This window comes from Mobula birostris, chromosome 24 (genome assembly GCF_030028105.1).
Source record: "Mobula birostris isolate sMobBir1 chromosome 24, sMobBir1.hap1, whole genome shotgun sequence".
Taxonomy (NCBI): Eukaryota; Metazoa; Chordata; class Chondrichthyes; order Myliobatiformes; family Myliobatidae; genus Mobula; species Mobula birostris.
This window is the reverse complement of record NC_092393.1, coordinates 32,335,213-32,362,209: the sequence shown is the minus strand read 5'-3', so window position 1 is coordinate 32,362,209 and position 26,997 is coordinate 32,335,213. Positions and strand designations below refer to the sequence as shown.

General features: G+C 40.1%; 1 protein-coding gene across 10 annotated transcripts in view; it reads right to left on the bottom strand.

Annotated features, from left to right (window-relative positions):
• tnrc6c1 (trinucleotide repeat containing adaptor 6C1) overlaps positions 1 to 26,997 on the bottom strand; it is a 133,242-nt gene that overhangs the window by 91,314 nt on the left and 14,931 nt on the right. For 8 of the 10 annotated variants that reach the window (XM_072241957.1, XM_072241964.1, XM_072241966.1 and 5 more), the window contains exons 3-5: positions 14,400 to 14,499; positions 14,286 to 14,307; positions 13,875 to 13,931 (exon numbers count right to left, since the gene is read on the bottom strand). In XM_072241957.1, the coding sequence (XP_072098058.1) occupies positions 13,875 to 13,931; positions 14,286 to 14,307; positions 14,400 to 14,499 (179 nt within the window). The remainder of the gene's footprint in view (positions 1 to 13,874; positions 13,932 to 14,285; positions 14,308 to 14,399; positions 14,500 to 26,997) is intronic. The other 2 variants (XM_072241961.1, XM_072241963.1) reach the window with 1 other exon arrangement.

The window sequence follows — 26,997 nt, the reverse complement described above, 5'->3', positions numbered from 1 at the left end:
GGGGTGTGGCATGATAATCGGGATGTGCCGAGGGTTTGTGGGGGTGTGTGCCCCCTGGGACTTTAGGATTAGGTTTGAGTGTTGGGCTGGTGGATGTGTGGGTGTGGGTGTGGGTGAGGGTGTGGGTTCAGAGGATCTATCCTGGACCCAGCAAGTATGTACAATTATAAAGAAAGCACATTGCACCACTACTTCCTCAGAAGTTTCCAAAGATTCGACATGGCATTTAAAGTTTTGACAAGCTTCTATAAATGTGTGCTGGAAAGTATGCTGACCAATTGCATTATGGCCTGATATGGAAACAAGCTCATAAGTGAAAAATCCTACAAAAAGTAGTGGATTAGGGCCAGTCCATCACAGGTAAAGCCTTCTCCCACCATTGAGCACATCGACAAGGAGCACTGAAAACAGCATCCATTATTAAGGACCCTCACCATCCAGGCCATTTTCTCTTTTCACTACTGCCATCAGGAAGCTGGTACAGGAGCCACAGGACCCATACCAGCATGTTCAGGGACAATTAGCTAGATAGATAGTTAGTCATACTTTATTGATCCCGGGGGGAAATTGGTTTTCATTACAGTTGCACCATAAATAATAAACAGTAATAAAACCATAAATAGTTAAATAGTAATATGTAAATTATGCCAGTAAATTATGAACTAAGTCCAGGACCAGCCTATTGGCTCAGGGTGTCTGACCCTCCAAGGGAGGAGTTGTAAAGTTTGATGGCCACAGGCAGGAATGACTTCCTATGACGCTCTATGTTGCATCTCGGTGGAATGAGTCTCTGGCTGAATGTACTCCTGTGCCCAACCAGTACAGTATGTAGTGGATAGGAGACATTGTCCAAGATGGCATGCAACCTGGACAGCATCCTCTTTTCAGACACCACCGTCAGAGAGTCCAGTTCCATCCCCACAACATCACTGGCCTTACGAATGAGTCTGTTGATTCTGTTGGTGTCTGCTACCCTCAGCCTGCTGCTCCAGAACACAACAGCAAACATGATAGCATTGGCCACCAGAGACTCGTTGAACATCCTCAGCATCGTCCGGCAGATGTTAAAGGACCTCAGTCTCCTGAGGAAATAAAGACGGCTCTGACCCTTCTTGTAGACAGCCTCAGTGTTCTTTGACCAGCCGAGTTTATCACCCATCAACCACCAGACTTTTGACCCAGAGGGGATGACTTCACTCACCCCATCACTGAACTATTCCCACAACCTATGGACTCATTTTCAAGGGCTCTTCATTTCATGTTGTTGATATTTATGATTTTTTTCCCCTCTTGTATTTGCAGTTTATTTTTTTTTTTGCACACTGGTTGTTTATCCATCCTGTTGGGTGCAGTCCTTCATTGATTTTATTGAGCATCTTGGATCTACTGAGGAAGCCTGCAAGAAATCTTAGGGATGTGTTTGGTGACTTATGTACACTGATCATAAATTTACTTTGAACTTCCCCCCATAGGACGTGCTTTCTAATCAGGCAGTATCCTGGTAAATCTCCTTTGCATTCTAAAGCTTCCACATCCTTCCTAAAACAAGGCAACCAGAATTGAACACAACACTCCAACTGTGGTTTAACCAGGGCTTTACAGAGCTGCAGCATTACTTCATGGCTCTTGAACTCAGTTCCCTGACTAACAGAAACCAATATACCGAATGCCTTCTTAACCACCCTGTCAACTTAAGCTGCAACTTTAAAGAATCCATAAACTTGGATCCCAAGATCCTTCAGTTCCTCCACTCTTCTAAGAATCCTGCCATTAATGTTGTGCACTGCCATTAAGTGTGACCTTCATACTTTTTCATATTTAACTTCATCCGCCACTTCTCAGGCCAGTTCTACATCCTGTGCCCCATTGTAATGTACAACAACCTTCTACACAATCCACAGCACCATCAGCCTTCTGTCATCTGCAGATTTACTAATCCACTCATCCACTTCCTCACCCAAGTCATTTAGGAAACAATCACGGAGTAAGGGTTCAGGTCCCTATAGAACACCACTGCTCACAGGTCCCCAGGCAGGAAATGCTCCATCTATTATCACCCTCTCCCTGCTGTGGGCAAGCCAATTCCATTTCCCTGATCCCATGGGGTAACATTATCAAATGCCTTACTACAATCCATACACATCCCATCTGTGGATTCCTTTATACCCGGGAGGTCTTACTCTAGTCATCCTTCTGTTCTTCATGTACCTATAAAACTCTGTGTTTTTCCTAATCCTATCCAAAGGCCTTCTAATGTCCCCTTTAAGCCCCAAGTTTCTTCTTAAACTCTTCCCTGGCTACCTTACCACTCTCAAGAGCCCTGTCTTTTTCTTTGCTTCCTAAACCCCAAGTATGGTTCTTTCTTAGACCATAAGATATAGGAGCAATAATTAAATATTATTAAATGTTCCACCTCTCGTTATCAGAGGTTCCTTCAGCCTACCATCCTTTCCCTGCCTCAATCGGACAAGCCTACCCAGAACTCAGTTCAAATGTTCCCTAAAAAACCTCCATACAGTATTTGCTGTACAGTTCTCTGAGAGCATCTGTTCCCAACTTATGGTCTCAAATTCCTTCCTAATAGCATAACTAGCCTTCCCTTAATGAAATGCCTTCTCCACAGTGTCTGCTCCTATCCTTGTCCAAGGCCACACTGAAGATCTGATCACTGTCTCCAAAATACTTAATCACCAAGAGACGAGTCACCTGACTAGGTTCAAAGCCTGGTACTAGATCCTGCATCTCTCTGCATAGTGTCACGAATCCTGCTGGACTCAAGTCCTTTCCCATCTAAACCTTCTGCAAAAAGGAGGTACTGGTCACCAAGGAAATTGAAGTTCCCCTTAATAACTACCCTGTTAATTTTGCACCTTTCCAAAATCTGCCAATTGATCTGCTCCTTAGTGTCTGTTATTATTGGAGGGCTTACAGAATACTCCCAAAACAGTGATTGCTACTTTCTGTTTCTGACTTCCACCCACACTGACTCAATAAACAATCATTTGAGTGGGAACTTATGTTACTGCATGTGGAAACTGCAAAAATGTTCAGGTCATGAACAGTTTACAAGTTCAGAACCTTCGCATAACCTGGGGAGGACCTATACCTAGTTTCTGCTTTAGAGACAAGTAGTGAAATTGCTTACTCTTGTTAAAGCAGTTTGCTTCAAGTCACAATCAGCAATAACCAAATACAAAGGTGTGCTGGTAGTATGTGGTGTTTCTGCAGCATGTCTTAGCAGAATCAAATGCACACACTAAATACCCAACTGCACAAAAACAATAATTTTTGACCTCTAACCCATAGGTTTAAAAACAGAAGATAAAAGGTTGCAATAAATAATGGTCATGAAATGCCAAGAAATCTGCCACCCTTATTCACTCTGAGCTATGTGAGATACTAGATAGAAACACAGACATAGAAACATAGAAAATAGGTGCAGGAGTACGCCATTCGGCCCTTCGAGCCTGCATCGCCATTTATTATGATCATGGTTGATCATCCAACTCAGAACCCTGCACCAGCCTTCCCTCCATACCCCCTGATCCCCGTAGCCACAAGGGCCATATCTAACTCCCTCTTAAATATAGCCAGTCAACTGGCCTCAACTGTTTCCTGTGGCAGAGAATTCCACAAATCCACCACTCTCTGTGTGAAGAAGTTTCTCCTAATCTCGGCCCTAAAAGGCTTCACCTTTATCCTCAAACTGTGACCCCTCGTTCTGGACTTCCCCAACATCGGGAACAATCTTCCTGCATCTAGCCTGTCCAATCCCTTTAGGATTTTATACGTTTCAATCAGATTCCCCCTCAATCTTCTAAATTCCAATGAGTACAAGCCCAGTTCATCCAGTCTTTCTTCATATGAAAGTCCTGCCATCCCAGGAATCAATCTGGTGAACCTTCTTTGTACTCCCTCTATGGCAAGGATGTCTTTCCTCAGATTAGGGGACTAAAACTGCACACAATACTCCAGGTGTGGTCTCACCAAGGCCTTGTACAACTGCAGTAGTACCTCCCTGCTCCTGTACTCGAATCCTCTCGCTATAAATGCCAGCATACCATTCGCCTTTTTCACCGCCTGCTGTACCTGCATGCCCACTTTCAATGACTGGTGTATAATGACACCCAGGTCTCGTTGCACCTCCCCTTTTCCTAATCGGCCACCATTCAGATAATAATCTGTTTTCCTATTTTTGCCACCAAAGTGGATAACTTCACATTTATCCACATTAAATTGCATCTGCCATGAATTTGCCCACTCACCCAACCTATCCAAGTCACTCTGCATCCTCCTCACAGCTAACACTGCCACCCAGCTTCGTGTCATCCACAAACTTGGAGATGCTGCATTTAATTCCCTCATCCAAGTCATTAATATATATTGTAAACAACTGGGGTCCCAGCACTGAGCCTTGCGGTACCCCACTAGTCACCGCCTGCCATTCTGAAAAGGTCCCGTTCATGCCCACTCTTTGCTTCCTGACTGCTAACCAATTCTCCATCCACATCAATACCTTACCCCAATACCGTGTGCTTTAAGTTTGCACACTAATCTCCTGTGTGGGACTTTGTCAAAAGCCTTTTGAAAATCCAAATATACCACATCCACTGGTTCTCCCCTATCCACTCTACTAGTTACATCCTCAAAAAATTCTATGAGATTCGTCAGACATGATTTTTCTTTCACAAATCCATGCTGACTTTGTCTGATGATTTCACCGCTTTCCAAATGTGCTGTTATCACATCTTTAATAACTGACTCCAGCAGTTTCCCCACCACCGACGTTAGGCTAACCAGTCTATAATTCCCCAGTTTCTCTCTCCCTCCTTTTTTAAAAAGTGGGGTTACATTAGCCACCCTCCAATCCTCAGGAACTAGTCCAGAATCTAACGAGTTTTGAAAAATTATCACTAATGCATCCACTATTTCTTGGGCTACTTCCTTAAGCACTCTAGGATGCAGACCATCTGGCCCTGGGGATTTATCTGCCTTCAATCCCTTCAATTTACCTAACACCACTTCCCTACTAACATGTATTTCCCTCAGTTCCTCCATCTCACTGGACCCTCTGTCCCCTACTATTTCTGGAAGATTATTTATGTCCTCCTTTGTGAAGACAGAACCAAAGTAATTATTCAATTGGTCTGCCATGTCCTTGCTCCCCATAATCAATTCACCTGTTTCTGTCTGTAGGGGACCTACATTTGTCTTTACCAGTCTTTTCCTTTTTACATATCTATAAAAGCTTTTACAGTCAGTTTTTATGTTCCTTGCCAGTTTTCTCTCATAATCTTTTTTCCCCTTCCTAATTAAGCCCTTTGTCCTCCTCTGCTGAACTCTGAATTTCTCCCAGTCCTCAGGTGAGCCACTTTCTCTGGCTAATTTGTATGCTTCTTCTTTGGAATTGATACTATCCCTAATTTCTCTTGTCAGCCACGGGTGCACTACCTTCCTTGATTTATTCTTTTGCCAAACTGGAATGAACAATTGTTGTAGTTCATCCATGTAACCTTTAAATGTTTGCCATTGCATATCCACCGTCAATCCTTTAAGTGTCATTTGCCAGTCTATTTTAGCTAATTCACGTCTCACACCTTCAAAGTTACCCCTCTAAGTTCAGAACCTTCGTTTCTGAATTAACTATGTCACTCTCCATCTTAATGAAGAATTCCACCATATTATGGTCACTCTTACCCAAGGGGCCTCTCACGACAAGATTGCTAATTAACCCTTCCTCATTGCTCAAAACCCAGTCCAGAATAGCCTGCTCTCTAGTTGGTTCCTCGACATGTTGGTTCAAAAAACCATCCCGCATACATTCCAAGAAATCCTCTTCCTCGGCACCTTTACCAATTTGGTTCACCCAATCTACATGTAGATTGAAGTCACCCATTATAACTGCTGTTCCCTTATTGCACACATTTCTAATTTCCTGTTTAATACCATCTCCGACCTCACTACTACTGTTAGGTGGCCTGTACACAACTCCCACCAGCGTCTTCTGCCCCTTAGTGTTACGCAGCTCTACCGATATCGATTCCATATCTTCCCGGCTTATGTCCTTCCTTTCTATTGCGTTAATCTCTTCTTTAACCAGCAACGCCACCCCACCTCCCCTTCCTTCATGTCTATCCCTCCTGAATATTGAATATCCCTGAACGTTGAGCTCCCATCCTTGGTCACCCTGGAGCCATGTCTCTGTGATCCCAACTATATCATAATCATTAATAACAATCTGCACTTTCAATTCATCCACCTTATTACGAATGCTCCTTGCATTGACACACAAAGCCTTACAACCCTCTTAGCCCTTATACAATTATGTTGAAAAGTGGCCCTTTTTAATGCTTACCCTGGATTTGTCGGCCTGCCACTTCTACTTTTCTCCTTAGTACTTTTTGCTTCTACCCTCACTTTACACCCCTCTGTCTCTCTGCACTGGTTCCCATCCCCCTGGCGCCTAGCCTCTTTAATTTGATTCCCACCCCCAACCATTCTAGTTTAAAGTCACCTCAGTAGCCCTCGCTAATCTCCCTGCCAGGATATTGGTCCCCCTAGGATTCAAGTGTAACCCGTCCTTTTTGTACAGGTCACGCCTGCGCCAAAAGAGGTCCCAATGATCCAAAAACTTGAATCCCTGCCCCCTGCTCCAATCCCTCAGCCATGCATTTATCCTCCACCTCATCGCATTCCTACTCTCACTGTCGCCAGTGATCTACCAAGTTTGTTGCCCTAAAAGGGCAGTTAGTAGAAGAGACATTAAATGCTGACCTAATCATAATGAATAATTACAAGTATTTATACAGAAGTATGTTGAGCGGTGGCTGATAAAATGTATAGTTTTCATTTAATCAGTTTAATTCATCCAAATTTTAAAAAAATGTTATTTGAGCCTTTGTCTGCAGGTTTGGCAACTTGCTGTTCACCATGCGGAAGGCTAATGAAAATCTCACAAGCAAGTCAGAACACCCGTCCTTCAGGCCTCATTCGCCATTTTCCAATAGATACATGCAAACTGATGCCTCTTTGCATTCTATTTTTGAGCATGGCTGGTCTCAATCTGCAGACTGTTACTTAATTCTCATGGTAAAAACAATAGCTTGAAAAGAACATATCAGATACTTGGAACACTTTTTAATTTATAGTTTAAAGTTCCGGGCTGTCAAATCTGACTTCTAGCCAAGCCTACAATATTTCTCAGCACAGTTACTTAAAATACAGAGCAAACTGTCAGCCAACTTCTTATCAAAAGAATGCAAACCATTTGGTATGTAATTCTTAGCAAAATAATTTACTGCACCCAAATACTGTATTGCATCCAACACGTACCAACACAAACTACTTTAACAGCAATGGGCACAAAAAACAATCCTAACAGTTACTACTGCGTAGGATACCCATATATTATCCTTTTATTGTCACTGAGTGTCAGAAGGTGTCATGTTGCGTCAAAAGCCATTTAACAAGCTAAATTAACTCAGGAACATATGCAGTTTATGTTATTGCTGCCTTGTGCACTGAGGGCTTTTCAGGCATAGAGGGAATGTACGCAGATAAGTCATTAAAAATTCAAGAATCATGAAAATAAAAAATGTGAAACAGTGAATTCCTTACAACCTACATACAGAAAAGGATATAAAAAACCTGCATTTTTAATCAATTTCCATTGCCCCACCCTCCCCCCACCTTTTTCTGGCCTCCGCTCCTTCCCTCTTCAGTCCTGACGAAGGGTTCTGGCCCGAAATGTTGACTGATCGTTTCCAGGGATGCTGCCTGACCTGCTGAGTTCCTCCAGCGTGTTGTGAGTGCTGCCCCTTATGTTTACATTTTCTGTTAAGCATATTTCAATTACATGAAACAGTTTATTATAACATATTTACAAACTTCATTAGTTTCTATTAACTTCATGATAGTCATAGCAAATGGTAGGACTAGTCTTCATTAGCATCCTAAATTTGGGAAGTGAGGCCAAGTTCCATGCCAGCTGATGGGAAGTTCACAGAGGGGTATTTTGCAAGTAAAGAAATGTCTGGCAAGGAAGCTTTCAATAGTGAGATAAAAAGAGCTCAGGGCTACCACATTTCTGTTGAATTGAAGCACAAGAATGGCAAAATTAGGAAACCCTGATTGAGAAAGGTTATTATTGGTGTGGTCAAGAAAAAGGAGACATGTCCTGCTAGGATAGATAGCTTAGAGCAAACAAGTCCTTTGTAGAGTTTAAGGAGTGTAGGAGTACACAAGGAAATTAGGAGGGCAAAAGGCAATCATGAGATATTTCTGGTAGATAGATAAAAGATGCCCAAAAGATTCCTTAAGTATGTTAACAACAAAATAATACGTAGAGGAAGAGAGCAAGTCTCCTTAAAAAATCAACATGGCAATCAACATATGGAGCATGGGCGAGAATTTAAATGAACAGTTCTTGTCTATATTTAACAAGAATCGAGTTCAGGTAAGGGAACAGGGATATTCTGGAATAAATAAATAAGGGCATCTTTTAGTCTTGCGAGACCATGGATCTGCGCCTGGAAAGTCTTCTCTCCAGGGCGCAGGCCTGGGCAAGGTTGTGTAGAAGACTGGCAGTTGCCCATGCTGAAAGTCTCCCCTCTCCACGACACCGATGTTGTCCAAGGGAAGGGCATTAGGACCCATACAGCTTGGCACCAGTGTCGTCGCAGAGCACTATGTGATTAAGTACCTTGCACAAGGACACAACACACTGCCTCGAATGGGGATCGAACTCACAACCTTCAGATCACTAGTCGAAAACCTTAACCATTTGGCTACGTGCCCACACTATTCTGGAATATATCAACATTATGAAGGTGGTGGTGTTGGAGGTCTTGAAATGCATGAAGATGGATAAATACCTGGGGTCCAATTAGGAGTATCTAGGGTAAATTCTGGGAGGTGAATTCTGGGGCAGTGGCAGAGATTCTTGTAACTTTTCTCCAAAAATTAGTATGTAGAATATGCTTATCACAAAAGAAAAAGATCTCTACCCATCAGAGCAAAATAGCCAAAGATGATTAACAGGCAAAGAGAACACAATATGCAGCACCAAGAAAAAACCTACTCAAATAAATAATTCTATTCCAAACCAAAACACTTTTTTTGGCGAGGAGGATTACATGAAACATCGCTCCAAGTCAATCCGTGTCCATTCAACCACAACTATGTGGCACGCTTCTCTAAAAACATTGGTCACTGATAGCATGACTTCTTAATGTTATTCTGAATATCAAATACAACCCCCCCCGGTTCACTATTCAGAATTTTCTCCTCTTTATTGTTTCTAATGGTACACTACAACTTCAGAATTACATTCTTTGCACTCCATCTTGTAATTACTGTTCCCGGGCCCACTCAACTGCCTTAGAGGCAGTTAGGCATGGGCATTAAATGCTAGCATTACGAGGGATGGCAATACCCCTTGAATGGATTTTAATTCTCTCAGTAGCATTACACAAGATGAACCCTTTCATAAAATTAAGGTTGGTATCATAAAGTGTATTAAAATTATTTTTAAGTTATGAAATATTAGGTGGGTCAAAATTAAAGTCAGTAGTAATATCATGTGCATATATGAAGCTGTACTACAACCTGCAATTCAGTCAAGCAAAAGAATGATTAGCAGTCTGTATGTGCTTAACAGAAGCTATTATTGCATTCTAAAACAGAATAAGCATACATTCTAGCACAGCTGACTTGTATTGCTAGCATGAAATTTCAACAGTACAAAATATCCTCCCTACCCAATCACATTTAGGAGGTTTTATTTCAATTTTAAAATTGAACAAAAATATAAACTTTTAATTATCAAGGATACATGAGGAAATCTGCAGATGCTGGAATTTCAAGCAACACACATATTGCTGGTGAACGCAGCAGGCCAGGCAGCATCTCTAGGAACAGGTACAGTCGACGTTTCCGGCCGAGACCCTTTGTCAGGACTAACTGAAAGAAGAGCTAGTAAGAGATTTGAAAGTGGGAGGGGGAGGGGGAGATCGGAAATGATAGGAGAAGACAGGAGGGGGAGGGATGGAGCCAAGAGCTGGAAAGTTGATTAGCAAAAGGGATACCAGGCTGGAGAAGGGAGAGGATCATGGGACAGGTGGCCTAGGGAGGAAGAAAGGGGGAGGGGAGCATCCCGTGGCTTTCTATATATTGGCGAGACCCAACGCAGACTGGGAGATCGTTTCGCTGAACACCTACGCTCTGTCCGCCAGAGAAAGCAGGATCTTCCAGTAGCCACACATTTTAATTCCACGTCCCATTCCCATTCTGATATGTCTATCCATGGCCTCCTCTACTGTAAAGATGAAGCCACACTCAGGTTGGAGGAACAACACCTTATATTCCTTCTGGGTAGCCTCCAACCTGATGGCATGAACACTGACTTCTCAAACTTCCGCTAATGCCCCACCTCCCTCTGTCCCCCTCACTATACCCCTTGCCCATCCTCTGGGCTTTTTCCCCCCTCCCCCTTTTCTTTCTCCCTAGGCCTCCTGTCCCATGATCCTCTCATATCCCTTTTGCCAGTCAACTGTCCAGCTCTTGGCTCCATCCCTCCTCCTCCTCCTGTCTTCTCCTATCATTTCGGATCTCCCCCTCCCCCTTTCAAATCTCTTACTAGCTCTTCTTTCAGTTAGTCCTGATGAAGGGTCTCAACCCAAAACATTGACTGTACCTCTTCCCAGAGATGCTGCCTGGCCTGCTGAATTATCAAGGATACTTGGGTTTTAAGAGTTTCTAAAGCAGTTTGACAATTTTAGAAAGAAAATTCATCCTCTGCACAAACTCTAACCAAAGGTTAACACTACAAATCTGCTGGAGGGTGCCCAAGACTATTTTATTTTCAGAACCCATGATGATTTTGCTGTACACTGTACAGAGTAAGCTGATTGCTTTAATATAATTTACCCACTGCAACCATTAAGGACAACACTGAAACTCAAGTTACAATTGCTCCCTGACTGAGGGGTTACACCACTTAATCTAAATAAATTCATAATTTGGTTGGCTATTTGATTTGTAGTCCATTTTTAAACAAACTATTAAAAGTAATTGGTAACCTAACAATTTAGAGTATTTGAAAGCTTTTTGCAAATTTGTGAATCTATAGGGAACCTTGAAAGAAAAATAATCAGGAATAAAAGCACATACAGTTAAGGAATGAGTACATATGATTAATACAGGTTACCAAATGTATTACTATTTTCTATTATTAAATTTGATCTTATAATTACTTGTTCCTTTATGGCACTTTTGTCAATGAATGTCAAAGGTGATGCAAGTAGGATAACTGGAAAATTTAATCTATTCTTGGAAACAAATCTTTATATTTTCATTGCAGAGGCAACAACTTCTAGACATCTTCAGTTATTGCAGGCAAAATTTACAAATTAACTGCTTGTAAGTATTAGTTTATTTGATTATTTGCATAAATTTCTACATTTAAGTTAATGCTCTCAATGTTACACCTCAAGTAGATCCAAAGCTATTTGCAAAGAAGCATTTTACACTTCTTGTATCATAAATAAGATGCATTATAATAGCTTATGCCTTACAAAGATGTTGCAACCTACAGCAGCAAGGGAGGGGATTCACCAGTATGCAATGCAATTCCTCAATAGAAATACTAAAACTAACTGTAGCAGGGGGATTGAATTAATAGCATTGAATGTTTAGTCTGTGTATGGAGATTGTTTCATTTCAGACCAATAAATTATTCCAGATAATTTGTAGTCTTAATTTGTAGTTTGGATAACTTCAAACAAACTCCTTTGACAATCAGCTTTTTATGCATGTCCATGGCCTCCTCTTGTGCCACAATGAGGCCACTCTGAGGGTGGAGAAGCAACTCCTTTTAATTACATTTAGGTCGCCTCCAACATGACAGCATGAATATCTATTTCTTCAACTTCCAGTAATTTTTTCCCTCCGCACTTCCCACATTTTCATTTGCGAATCTAACTTCTTACCTCTTCTCACCTGCCTATAACCCTCCCTGGTGACCCAGCTCCTTCCCTTTATCCCATGGTGCACTCTCCTCTCCTATCGGATTCCTTTGTCTTCAGCCTTTTACCTTTTCCACCTATTACCTTCCAGCTTCTTGCTTCATACTCCACCCCCTTCCCTCACCCACCTGGCTTCACCTGTTACCTGCTAGCTTGTTCTTGCCTCCCCACCTTTTTACTCTGGCATCTTCCCATTTCCTTTCCAGTCCTGAAGGGTCTCAGCCCAAAAAGTCAACTGTTCACACAGTTCCATAATACTGCCTGACCTGCTAAGTTCTTCTAGTATTTTGTGTACATTACCACGTAACTTGCAACCAATGAAGAATCTCAAATCATTCATACACAAGACCAGCCACTGTAGGAAGTGAGAATGATACCTTGCTGCAATAGGTCACTTTTCTTCTGAGGAACTAGGGACAATGGATATTGTTGGATGCGAAAGAACTCTAGAATGTTCTGAATTCCACTGTGCAAACTTTACACAGAATGGACACTAAAATGTAACAGTACTGCATAACTTTCACTGTCTTAAGCTCTTTTTACTCTGGAGATGTCCAAATTAACATGTTTGTTATGGAATGGTTCCAAATCAAGGCAGAATTGGTAAAGTATTGAACAAGTTAGTGATTTTTGGGTTTAGGACATATACATTTAGCAGGTGAATTTGGTCACCAGTCTTCACACCTGAATATGAATTGTGCATTTAATTTGGAGTGCAGTTCTGAACAATGGGTCCTAAAAGCTGTGAATCCCAGTCCAGACAATACTGATTAAAATTCATTTGGATGTCTGCGGTGGGGGTGTGAATCAGGAGGTGTGAAGGTTGCATTTAGTTTCAAAGAAAGCATTGTCCATAAACATGGATTTGTCCTTTGATGTTTGGCACATCAAATATTGAGCCCCATGTTGGGCCAGCCAGATCTTTCAAACTAAAGCGGTCCCATACAATTCCTGCTGTACCTTGTTTCATCAAATAAAGAAGCTGCTTTGTATCGACCAGTAATTTTCTCCAGTGACTTCATTCACACAACAGAACACACAGGTTTTAAGGAAAAAAAACTGTTAAAAGGATAGAAAATGATGCACTACCAATATAAGTCACTTTTCAGTTTCGTTTGTGAAGTTCTGTTATTTTGCTTTACAGTTATATATTTTTCCCTGCCAGAGTAGTAACGTGGCAACAATTAACACCTTACTATGCAATTAGGTTCTGCTCATTTATCAACTATGGGAATTATCAAGTATTATATTTTGCTGTTGAATGCAACTTTTGTAAACATGTCATTGTGTGCACTATGGATTCAAAACCATCTGCTCAATGGCTCAGAGACATTATGTCCTGCTTAGACCTTGAAAAGATTCATTATTCATTTCTTAATTCGGACATAAAGTTCCAAAAGGTGAGGGGACCTTTTCTTGAATGTTTTCATAATTCTCGTTTAGATCAAGGGTTTGTCCCTCCTTTTTATTGCATTTAAAACCCTTACTTCCAGCTTCTTTCAGTTAAGACTAACTTTTTTTTGTGTGTGTAAACATATATAGCTCAGGTAGTAGGCAATATACCTTATTTTTATAAATACAGCTCTGTGGCGATAAAAGTTCTGATTAACTTTTCTACGTATCATGCTAGTTGGCTTGGAGTTGGGTAGTGGGAGGGTGGGGTATACGATTATACGATTCTACTATGGGTGCTTTTCCTTAACTGTTATGAACTGTACATTTGATGTGTTTGTTTTGCACTATATAAACCCTCCTTTTTTTTACTTTTTTTTTCTGTTGTTGCATTGTAGAAACTTATATAAAAAGATAATAAAAAACCATCCACTAAAAGTAGATCCAATTACCACTTACAATATACAACAGCATTCAAAGGCAAGATCTGCGTCATATTTTGTTTGAGGTTGACTGCTGAGGAAGGGGGTAAAGAAAAAAAAACAAGCATATCATCTCGAATTCAATTCACCAAGATAACTGGAAAAGGACCAGTTCAAAGAGGAAAAAAGTTTTATATAAAAATAATAATATCCTATTGCATAAAATAAGCAAGATGGGAAACTAACAAAGACAAAATTATTTGTTATCTTTCATTTAATGAACCAAACACATTCCGTTCTAATTGAAGTTCTACACTGATTAAAAGACAATTAATATTGGTACCTACTATCAAAACATCAAATTTAACTTTTATAATTAATTATATTATGGAAAATTGTACAAAGGCAATTTACTTCTATAAAGGTAAAAATTAGAGCAATAACTAACCTTTGGTTTTATGTTCAGCAGCCTGAAAGAAAAACAAAACACTTATATAAAACTTGGTTCAATTTATGACCCAAAATAGATTAAGCAAAAGATGAACAATATCAAGTAAAATACCTTTTTCTGAGCAGCTTCCTTCTTCTTCTTCTCTTCTTGTTTTTTCTTTTTCTTTTCTTCCATCAAACGGTCCTCTTCTTTAGTTTCTTGTTCTTTCTCACTATTAAGATAGGTGATAGATATTAAACAATATTTGCAAAATTATTACATACAATTTCATTAATACACATCAAAAAACATTCCATTCTAATTGAATGCTGGTTCAAAGATTCACGCACAAAATGCTGGAGGAACTCAGAAGGCCAGGCAGCATCTATGGAAAGAGTACAGTCCATGTTTCAGGCTGAAACTTGCTTGTGGTTCAAAGATTTACCACTCCAAGTCTAACTATCACATATCCACCTTTATATGACATAGTTCTAATTGTAACTTATCAAAATTGTAAATGCTTCTTTTAACTGGAATTTGACATACAAGACCAATTAAGAATTGCTAATCCTTCAGTCTAAGAAGATCTGTTGAGTTAATGCATTCCTCCAAGTGTCAGCTTCTGCTGCAACTTCATGTACAGCAGATTTTCATTAAAAATATTTGAGGACATTATGTTTAATGAAGTAATCATGTTTGTATCAATTTACTAAGAAGCTTATGATGAGAATGTATGAAAGAATCAAAAAAGCATCTAACTTCATGCATGTTGCCATTTTTGACAGTTGCTAGTATAATTGCTAAGTAAATCATGAACATACCCATTACTTTTCTAAATAGGCATCAATTATGGACAAGTAGTAACAAATCCAGATTTGTAAATTTTGTCACTTTTTTGCCTCACACGCACAGGCATGTGAACTTTCTACAGCAGCAGAGAAGGTACACATTATAAAAGCAACACATTGTAACAAAGTAACCACTCAATTTGCAGTCACTTAAGTCTAAAACAACCCTTGCGTTTTCTCTGAAACCTAGGTAGTCCAAGATACTGACTTCTCTAGAATTTCCACATTTGATAACACAAGGATAAATATCAGGAACAGACCAAGATAATTCTATACAATGTTCAAAGTTCAAGTAAAATTTATTATCAGAGTACACAGATGTCAACATATACAACCCTGAGATTCTTTTTCTGCAAGCATACCTCAGCAAATCTATAGAAGAGTAAATGTAAACTAAAACTGTTCAAATGCAGATGTAAATAAATAGTAATAAATAATGAGCATGAAATAACAATACAAGAGTCCTTAAATAAGTGTAGTTATCCTATTTCCTTTGGTTGAAGGGTAGTAACTGGTACAGGTACCTCAGGTACCCTTATCTTCTATCTAATGGCAGCAGTAAGAAAACAGCATGGCCTGGGTGGTGAGAACCTTTGAGGATGGATACTACTTTTCCCACAGCTGATCAGGCTATAGCCCCAGTTTTACTTTGTAATGTCTGTTCTCTATAACCTATAGATAAGAAGCCTATTCAATTCTTGCACAGATTCATTGATTTGGCCTCTACAACACTGATATACACTTATAGTAGCCAATTCAGAGTCACACATTTCAATTTTGTTCCTCCAAAGAACATAGATCCAAACTGCTCAACATTCCTCTCTAGACAAATCCTTCATTCAGAAAAGTAGCTTAGTGAATCATCTGAGCTGCTTCCAAATATAACTACATACTTCCTAAATGGGGCCTTAATTGTATGCAGTGCTCCACTTGTAAACTCATCTACACCTTATAGCAAGGTTCCTCTACATTCACCCCCTTGTCATGAATGTCAAGATTTAAGCCAACTCCCTCATTGCTAATTATACCTTCATGCCAACTGTCTGCTTCATGAGAGGGGATAGCCAAATCATACTGTACCCAATGTGAATTTGTCTCTTGTACAAAAACATACGGACGCCAGCTGATTGCAAACAAATTCCCAAATCTCCAGCTACTACATACAAAATAATATATTATGGTATTTTCCCAAAAACAGCATGATATTTGGTCTGGCATGCATGTTTTCTTGACTTCTCTCCTTTGAATTGTAATGTTACATTTGTGACTTTCCAATCCATTGCAATGGTTCCACTATCTAGAAAGATTTATAGCCATAACACAGGTCTAGTCAGAATCATGCAAGACAGAAAACTGAAATTCCCATTTTAAGCTATACAATTCATTTTCAACAAGCAAATTTATTTTTTTAAAATAATGTCTTTATATCAATCATCAAGTAAATAGCATTCTTCTAATTACAATGATTTTTTGCTATTTGACTATTTAAAACTGGCTTAAAAACTCATGGCTTAGATTTGCACAACAGCATTGATATTATGTACAAGCATGACATTTTGAGATGGAAATTGCTGGGAAAATAAATGCAGATTAACTGTGGATGGCCTTGTTAGTGCATGAAACAACAGAATTTTGTGGGAAAGAGGAGTTGTACTTTGTTACTGGCTGTTAGTTGATTTGTGCTGTTGTTGACAGCCTCACTACACCCTGCTTACAAGTAAAATAAATGAATTTGCATCTTTCAGCAATTAAACCTACTACAGAAGATATGAGCTGCTATGCAGATGTCCTAAAAAGGGTAAAATCTGTGTTCCTAGAACATCAATGAAGCTCTCGCAAAGGAACACATTTAAAACTGCAATCTCAATCCCTGTAACAAATTGAGTTAAGGTTATTCTTAATCAAAATCTTATATTCTACTTTGCTTTCTGAAATGAACACAACTTACCCCATTTTCACCCGTTGTTTTCTTTGTGCAAATTTCATTGATTAAAAAGTAGTAGTCTTTAGATCTCAGCATTCATCAAGATTCCCTTTGTTAACTGATTTTTGGCAGAATTGTTAACAGAATGTTAATATATTCAAGGGTATGAAAGAATTCTAATGGGAAAAGAATTATATTATGGCAATACTTCATCCAATTCTGGACATTTTACACAGGAAATTCCAAAAAAAAAAGATGCAAGTAATACATCCTATTGTTAATGCCATTCCCTTTTCTCCTTGGACTACTACTCACTCCAGAGACCAGTTTCTGATGTTGAGTAGGTAATCATAGTTCCTCTCCTTAAACAGTAAGATTGAGTTTTCTGAATTAATTCTGCTACAACCACTTAGACCACTGCAAAACAGCAAGTGGATTTCATGCATTTGTCATAAACAGAAGTCAAAAAATATTGCAAATCAAATAAATATGAGCACCTAGGGTACTGATATAAAGTGCAAAGCAAAATATACACATTACGCGCAAAAGGCTTGCTGGTTACTATCGTGAAAAAAAATCACATCAGGATGACATACTTTGAACACAATTTTGACAGCGTGTACATAAGGGCATATATACAGAAAGAAACCTGCTGGAAATGGGCCAGTAAGATCATGAAGGATACCACCAATCCTGCCCATGGACTGTTTGCCCCACTTTCATCAGGGAGGATGCTATGTAGCATCCACACCAGAACCAAACTCAAAAACAGTTACTTTCTTCAAGCAGCAAGACTGATCAGCACCTCCATCCACTAACTCATTCCTCCTCAACCTCCCCTCCCCCCCCCCCCAACTTTATCATTTCCTGTCAACCTCCTTCTGTATAGATACTCCTATGCCTAGCAGCACTTTATGGACATACAATGTACAAACTATCTTGTATATTTATATTTATTATGTTTTATATTGTGCTCATCATGTTTTTTGTGCTGTATAGGATCCAAAGGAACAATTATTTTATTCTCCTTTGCACTTGTGTACTGGAAGTGACAAACAAACAATCTTGAATTTTATGTCTGCATATCACTCTCCCAGTAAATTATATGGTACAGTGAAACAACTGCATGATAAAACCCAAAAATTAATACAGAACTACTTTTTAATGCAATAATGAAATGTGGAATACATGCTCAGCATGTTTTTCTTCATTTCACCATGACCAGGATGGTAGGGAGCTATAACAAAAATATCCCCAAACAAAAGCACACATAAATCAGGCATTTTAATAAATAACCAGAATTCATTAATATTAGTATATAAAACCCAAGTCTGCCAATGTAATTTCTATTGCTTGGAAATATGCCTGCATTTTTAAAAATAATAATTCAATCAATTTGCAGTCGTGTACTTTATAAGGAAAGCCTTTGGAACAAACAGTCCAGGAAAATAAAATCGACATCCATTTCTTGCATTACTTTCTGCATTTCTGATATGCTTGACAGAATGAATATAGGTTAAAAATCATGCAAATACCATTTGTCAAACACAAACTTGGCTTTCTCAGTACTAACAAGTACATTTAGTATCTTTAGAAAGGTACAACAGTAGTATCTCAAAATTGGAATTTGACAAACTAATTTGGTAAATATTTGTAACTTAACACAAAATTCTTTATATACTTAAAATTCCATCTTATTCTCACGGTGCTGGAATTGAATTCTGAACTCCAGAACACCCTGAGCTGTCATGGTGTTGCACTAACTGCTACATTACCATGGTTATTATGCTATGAAAACAAGGCACATGCAGAAATAAGCAACAGTTATAAAAAAAAACTTGCAAAAATATGCTAAAATTGCATTGTTTGTTTTTAATTGTGATGCAAACTTTATGAACAAGATAACTGGAGGCAATCTTCCAATGACTAGCAAGCCACTTAAGTTTGATGGTCACCTGGCCTCAGTCCAGTTTGACTCCAAAGCCCAGTCTTCTAATAGTCCTGCACAGCACAAGTTTTATCTGACCACAAGCAACCAGTCTCCATCTTCTTAAATGGCCTTGACGTCACAGAATTCCAAGCCCCGCCAGCTGTCAGTGGTACAAGTTGCACTCATAGTAAGTAATGGAGTTCAGGAAAATATATTGAGTAAATGACTCCACACAATGCAATCCATGTAAAGGGTGCTGTTAGAAAATTTTAAAAACTTCTAAACAAGGAAATTGCTACTTTTGATTCACAATAAACTGCCATTTTCATTTGTTCTGTGGTACCTACTCTGTTTTCATAGAAACATAGAAACACAGAAAATAGGTGGGGTAGTCCATTCAGCCCTTCGAGCCTGCACCGCCATTCAGTATGATCATGGCTGATCATCCAACTCAGAACCCTGTACCTACCTTCTCTCCATACCCCCTGATCCCTTTAGCCACAAAGGCCATATCTAACTCCCTCTTAAATATAGCCAATGAACTGGCCTCAACTGTTTCCTGTGGCAGAGAATTCCACAGATCCACCACTCTCTGTGTGAAGAAGGTTTTCCTCACCTCGGTCCTAAAAGGCTTCCCCTTTATCCTTAAACCGTGACCCCTCATTCTCGACTTCCCCAACATCGGGAACAAATATTCCTGCATCTAGCCTGTCCAATCCCTTTAGGATTTTATACGTTTCAATAAGATACCCCCTCAATCTTCTAAATTCCAGCGAGTATAAGCCTAGTTGATCCAGTCTTTCATCATATGAAAGTCCTGCCATCCCAGGAATCAGTCTGGTGAACCTTCTTTGTACTCCCTCTATGGCAAGAATGTCTTTCCTCAGATTAGGGGACCAAAACTGCACACAATACTCCAGGTGTGGTCTCACCAAGGCCTTGTACAACTGCAGTAGTACCTCCCTGCTCCTGTACTCGAATCCTCTTGCTATGAATGCCTGCATACCATTCGCCTTTTTCACCACCTGCTGTACCTGCATGCCGACTTTCAATGACTGGTGTATAATGACACCCAGGTCTCGTTGCACCTCCCCTTTTCCTAATCGGCCACCATTAAGATAATAATCTGTTTTCCTGTTTTTGCCACCAAAGTGGATAACCTCACATTTATCCACATTAAACTACATCTGCCATGAATTTGCCCACTCACCTAACCTATCCAAGTCACCCTGCATCCTCTTAGCATCCTCCTCACAGCTAACACTGCCACCCAGCTTCGTGTCATCCGCAAACTTGGAGATGCTGCATTTAATTCCCTCATCCAAGTCATTAATATATATTGTAAACAACTGGGGTCCCAGCACTGAGCCTTGCGGTACCCCAATCTTCTTTGGAATTGATACTATCTCTAATTTCCCTTGTCAGCCACGGGTGCACTACCTTCCCTGGTTTATTCTTTTGCCAAACTAGGATGAACGATTGCTGTAGTTCATCCATGCGATCTTTAAATGCTTGCCATTGCATATCCACCGTCAACCCTTTAAGTATCATTTGCCAGTCTATCTTAGCTAATTCACGTCTCATACCTTCAAAGTTACCCTTCTTACAAAATTATGATGCAAAGTATCTTTAACTGAATGACCAAATGAGTCATGAGCCTTCATCACTGCTAATCCTGCTACCAATTTTAATAGATTTAAAATACCATACCGAATACAGTATTGGGGAGGGTGGAGGAGGGAGAGAGCAGCAGAACAAATACATTCACTTGTGACAGGTGTTAGCATTGCTGCCAGTCAGACAGGCACCAATTGCCTGTGATGCCTATCTGTGGCAGTACCACAAAACTAACACCCATGTACCCATTATTTTCAATTAGTAAAGAGCGAAAGATACTGCTGGCTGACAAGAATACAGCGCTGAAGTAATATCAGACTGTGGCTTTATGGGGCAAATGTGTATATTTACAGGCCCTTAATTCCCTAGAGCAAATCAGAATGACTAGAACTCCACTTAACCTTTAAATGCACATAAAACTTTGAGATTCTATAGGTAAATAATACTCAAAAATACAATTAATCATAAAAATTGGGACTGAAATGTTTCACATTTTTCAAAACAAACTTTACGCATATGAAACAAAGACAAACAGCACAGAAACAGGATCTTCAGTCCATAAAGTTAACACTGACCATTACCACCTACTTACCCTAATCCTTCATTAATCATTTGTACTTCCTACATTTTCAACTCACCCAGGTTATACCATTCACCAATGCACCAAGGACAATTTATAGTGTTCAATTAACATTCATTTTGAATGTTAACAACAAACTTCATCTTTTTCATTTTGTGCACATCTGCCTTCACACTATCCTCCCGTCACCCCACCAGGGATATGGTTCCTCTTGTCCTCACTTACTACCCCACTAGCTGCCGTGTGCAGCGTATAACTCGCCGTAACTTCTGCCATCTCCAATGGGATCCCACCACCAAGCACCGTTTCCCCCAATTTCTGTTTTCCACAGGGATTGCTATCGCTCCTTACCCAATTCCCTTGTCCATTCATTCGTCCCTCCCCACTTATCTTCCCCAGCACTTTTCCTTGCAAGTGGAACACCTGTCCCTGCACCACCACCCTCACTACCATTCAGGGCCCCAAACAGTCCTTCCAGGTGAGGCGACCCTTCACCTGTGAGTCTATTGAGATCATCTACCGTATCCGGTGCTCCTGGTGTGGCCTCCTATATATCTGTGAGATCCCAACGTAGACTGGGAACCACTTTGCCAAGCACCCATGTTCTGTCCGCCAGAAAAAGCAGGATCTCCCTGTAGCCATCCATTTTCATTCTGCTTCCCATTTTGACATACCGGTCCATGGCCTCTTCTACTGTCGCAATGAGGCCACCCTCAGGTTGGAGCAATACCTTATACATCATCTGGATAGCTTCCAACCTGATGGCATGAACATCAACTTCTTGAACTTCTGGTAATGGCACCCTCCCTTTTATTTATCTTTCCCATTCCCATGTTCCTCTCTTACTGTATCTCCTTACCTGCTCATCACCTCCCTCTGGTGCTCCTCCTCCTTCCCATTCCTCCATGGCCCTCTGTCCTATCAGTTTCCCCCCTCGCCAGCTTCATCTCTTTCACCAATCAGCTTTCCAGTTCTTTACTTCACCCCTCCCCTCACTTTCACCCATCACCTACCTCTATTTCCTCCTCCCCTCTCCCCACCTTCTATCTCTGACTTCTCATCCTTATTTTCCTCCAGTCCTGATGAAGGGTCTTGGCCCGAAACGTCTACTGTTTAATTGTTTCCATAGGTGCTGCCTGGCCTGCTGAGTTCCTCCAGCATATTGTGTGTGTTAATTACATGGAGTGAATTCAATTGGTTGAAAGCAGGCTTCCAAAATGATGGCAACTTCAGGAGGCTGAATTCAGAAAGAATGATAGTCTTCAGGAAGAGTCTAAGATGGATCACATGCTTAGCATCTCTGAGTGAAAATGGCTATGTATACTCCAGCTTTGCCTTCTGCAATTATGTCAACATTGCATATGTTCATGGAGCTTCTTCAAAACAGGATATGCCAGGACTCCAGACCTTTAATCTGATTTATTTGTTGTGAAATGACATTTGTACATGACTATTGTACAGTATTCATGCATATATACTTAAATTTTTCACTTCGTTAGCATTTCAGTTCACATATTGCAACTCCTAGCATGTCCCTTAATCAACGATAACCTACGGTCTAAAAGCAACCATAAAATTGAGCAATACGATAGGCTATAAGATTACAGATTATAATGAACATAATTCTGCTGCCACTGAAAGCCTAGAGTAGGTTGATAAAGGGCAAAAATATAGTGAGTGTGGACTCACTATGAAGGCAGGACTTGCTGTCCATAAGATTGCACCAAAGTGCTGTGAAGATTCCTCTGCATCACAGGACAATGTGGATTTTTTTGTTGTTTTATGTACACTGAATCTTTGTCATAGGCAACAGGCCAGGTGTGGCAACTACTTCCTTAAAATATGAACATGAGAAATTGCCCAAGGTTTTTATTCTAGCTGCCGTATAGAATTTGAATTCATACCTATTGGCCATGTTACCAGTGTAGATTAGATGGGTTAAAACAAACATGGGAAACTAGTACTAAATACCTGTCTTTTAACATACACACTGTACTATACACTTATTGCAAAAATGAACAGATCCATCAGAAAAAGAGATGAGAAACAATTGTTGGAAACAAAGTTGAATGTTATTTCACTGGACAAAGCTACTGTGTCCCCAAAAGCATTTAAAAAAAAAGGGAAGAGAAAATCTGCAGAGACTGGAAATCTGAGCAACATACACAAAATGCTGGAGGAACTCAGCAGGCCAGGCAGCATCAAAGAAAAGAGTACAGTCGATGTTTCAGACCGAAACCCTTCAGCAATCCTTCGGCCCGAAAAGTCCACTGTACTCTTTTTCTGGACACTGCTTGGCCTGCTAAGTTCCTCCAGCATTTTGTGTGTGTTACATTAAAAAAAGGGTAAAGTTTTTAAGTAAAAGGTAAAAGATATAAGTGGGCAACATCATAATATACTATGCAAAAGTCTAAGGCACATATATAGCTAGGGTGCCTTAGATTTTTGCACAGAACTGTAGTAATTTTATATATTGCACTGTACACCTGCCCAAAAAAAAAGAAAAAATTCATGACATCTGTGAGCAACGATAAACCTGATTCTGATACAAGACTCTATTGTGACTGAGAGTGGGAAGGGGTCAGGGAGAGGAGAGTCATAGTTGGGAAAGGGAGAAAAGGAAGCACGAGAGAGAGATCCTGTAATGATCAGTAACCAATTCTTTGGAATCAAATGACTTTGCTTGCTGTGTCAGGGTTGGGTGTGTCTATAGTTCTGCCACCCCCACCCCTCTTCTGTCATTTGTCCCACAACCCTCCCAAGGGCACACCACCCTCGCTATACCCAACATCCTTTGCTTTCGCCAGATTTACAAACTTGCTCTCTGCTTCATGTTAATAAATACAGTACAACTCTAGATTTTTCATGGTTCAATGAAATGGGGTTATTGCTGAAGAGATTCCTGGGTCTTGGTGTTCATATTAGAATCCTACATTCTGTAATAAGGATTAAATTCTATATTCAATTCTATATTAGCCAGACACAACCATGTCTATGATTAAAACTTTCAAAACTGAGTACTTTGCAGTACTTTTCTGTATTGATCAAGGATGTGGAGGATAGGGAGATCAGCATTGAGAATGATAATTTGCTAGGGCATTTCAAGGAAATGGAATAGGTAGCCTCTCGAACATTAAGGTGTACAAGTCCCTAAGTGGGAGATACCAAAGGTTATTGAGAAGAGGCAAGAGATGAGATTATTAGAGACTTTACCAATATCTTTATGTCCTCTCTAGCCACAGGCATGATCCCAGAGGACTGGCAAGTAGGTAATGTTGTTCCATTTTCAAGAGGGATAGGGATAATCCTAGAAACCATAGACTGGCAAGTCTCACATCAATGATAAGGAAGTTACTGGAGAGGATACTCTGGAATAGGATTTGAGCATTTGGAAAACTATGGCCAAACTTGGGACAGCCAGCCTGGTTTTGCGTGGAGCAAGTCATATCCTACTAACTTGAAAAGTTTTGAGAAGGTGAGGAAGGTGACTGATGAAAATAGACCTGAGATGTTATTTACATGAATTTTAGTAAGGAAAGTGCTTGACAAGGTGCCCATGGGAAGCCCATCCAGAAGATAATGACTATGGAATTCAGAGTGAATTGGCCTTTTGAATTCAGAATTGGCTTGCCCATAGAACACACAGGGTAGTGGTTAATGGAACTTAATCTGGATGGAGGTCTGTGACTGGCAGTGTTCCACAGGGATACAGACAGAGACTTCTGCTACTTGTGAGATATATATATATATATATATATATATCTCTCTCTCTCTCAATAACCTAGATGAAAACATAGATGGGTGGATTAAAAGCTTTGCGGATGATAGAAGATAATGGAACAACAATGGAGGTGTTCAATAGACTCCTAGATAGGTACATGAATATTCAAGGTTCTGGACATTATATAGCCAGAAGGACATATAAATTAGTTCAGCACAACAAGGACTGAAGGGCCTATTCCTTTGCTGTACTGTTCAATGCTCTAAGGCTACGCCCACACTAGACGGGATGATTTTGAAAATGCCAGTTTCGAGTAAAACCGACAGGCGTCCACATCAAGCGTTTTTCAAAATATCTCTGTCCACATTAGAACGGATATTTGGGCAAATCTCCTCCTACTGGGCATGCGCAGGACACACAGAAAACAAGCGAAGAGGAAACGGTATACTTGGTGCGTGTTTGTCCAGTTACAGACTAGAAAAACTTTAAAGGAATTACTGTTGGCTCTCACGCAGCACTTAAAACTAAAAAACAACAAATACTAGAGCGTATGGAGGCAACCGACAGGGATTTCACGGCTAGTATGATCTGGTTGACGACGAACACTGAAAAACTGACTAACTGTTGCATTAATAAAGCACCTTGTTAAATAAATAAAACATGTCTGCATAAGTATTATCTTGTATTTCCATACAACGTTACATTAGGCTGTTACACATCTATCGTCAGAGAAGTACTTGCATAAATAGGTAAACCACCTTCATACAAACAAGGACAGAAAGCAGGGCAAGTGAGTATACTTATTTATTCTGTAAGCTACGGGTCAAAGTATTTGGTGAGTACATTTCTAACTCTTCTGGCTTCAGTCTCGTTGCTGTCTGTTCTGAAATCATTAGGTTGTGCGGGGGGTTGTGTTCAAGAAAACAATGAAATGCCGCATTGCCGCCATCTGTTCCGGAACGTCATGACAGAGTTTTTAAATAGTCAAAAAAGCTCACTTTACAATTTAACTCTCACGCAGTTCACACTGATTGCGCGTTATAACAGCCGTCTGGCAGTACTTGCGCAGTACCAAGTAGAAGCCGAAAAAGCATTGTTGTTGTGGTGTTGTCATGACAGTGTTTTAAAATATCTCCGTATACCCCATCCACACTACAACGCGCAACAATCATTTTCAAATTTACACACTCTGGAGTGTTTTAGAAAAGCTCCATTTTCGGGGGATGAAAACACCGTTTCAATGGGTCAAGATGAAGAGAAAAAGCTTTGTTTTCAAAATTATCCGGCGTAGTGTGGGCATAGCCTAAAACAAGCAACACTCATGCTTGAGGGGATTTGTCTTTTCAAGCTACATTCAATGTGCTCTTAGTCACATGGTTCAAAACTTTGCTTGCTGCCGCATGGCTGCAACAGTCTTCTGCTGGCTGGTAATGTGGCATTTCCACGTGTTTTCACATTGTCCACACAACCCCCACCCTGACCTATATTAATCAGATGTTGAATCCAGCTGACCAGAACCAAAAGCACTGAGCAGTCCTAGTCACACTTTCACTGAGTCAGCAAGGCTGGATGGTGGCCATCATTCCTCAATCTGCTCGCTCTCCTGTTACATTTATCTCTCACATGCTGTTTTTGTTAATTTCCAACTTGTGAACTGCTTGGGTTACATACAGTTCCCAGGAATGGAGCTCTACTTAACCTGTAAACCAACTGTATTGTTTTCCTTCTGCAAAATCTATATTCAAGACGTTGATATGGAATACAGACACATTTTTGAAGGCACACATCTTTTTAACACTTAAAAAGTAACTCTCTAAAGACAAGTTTCAGGTAACTTACACCAAGTTGTAGGTTACTTTGGTTTAAATAATTTAAAATATTGCTTGGCTCGCAGGTTCCACAAATAATTCACCTTTACTATCAGGAAATGTGTACATCAAATCTTTATATTTATCAGAATTGTAGCAACTGAAGGCTTTTGCTAATCATGTTTTAAGATTTTAAGGTGCTTGGAAGTAGGTACAAGGGAGATGTCAGATGCAAGTTGTGTTTTTTTTAAAAAAAGGGAGTGGGTGGGTGTGTGGAATGCACTGCCAGCGACAGTGGTAGA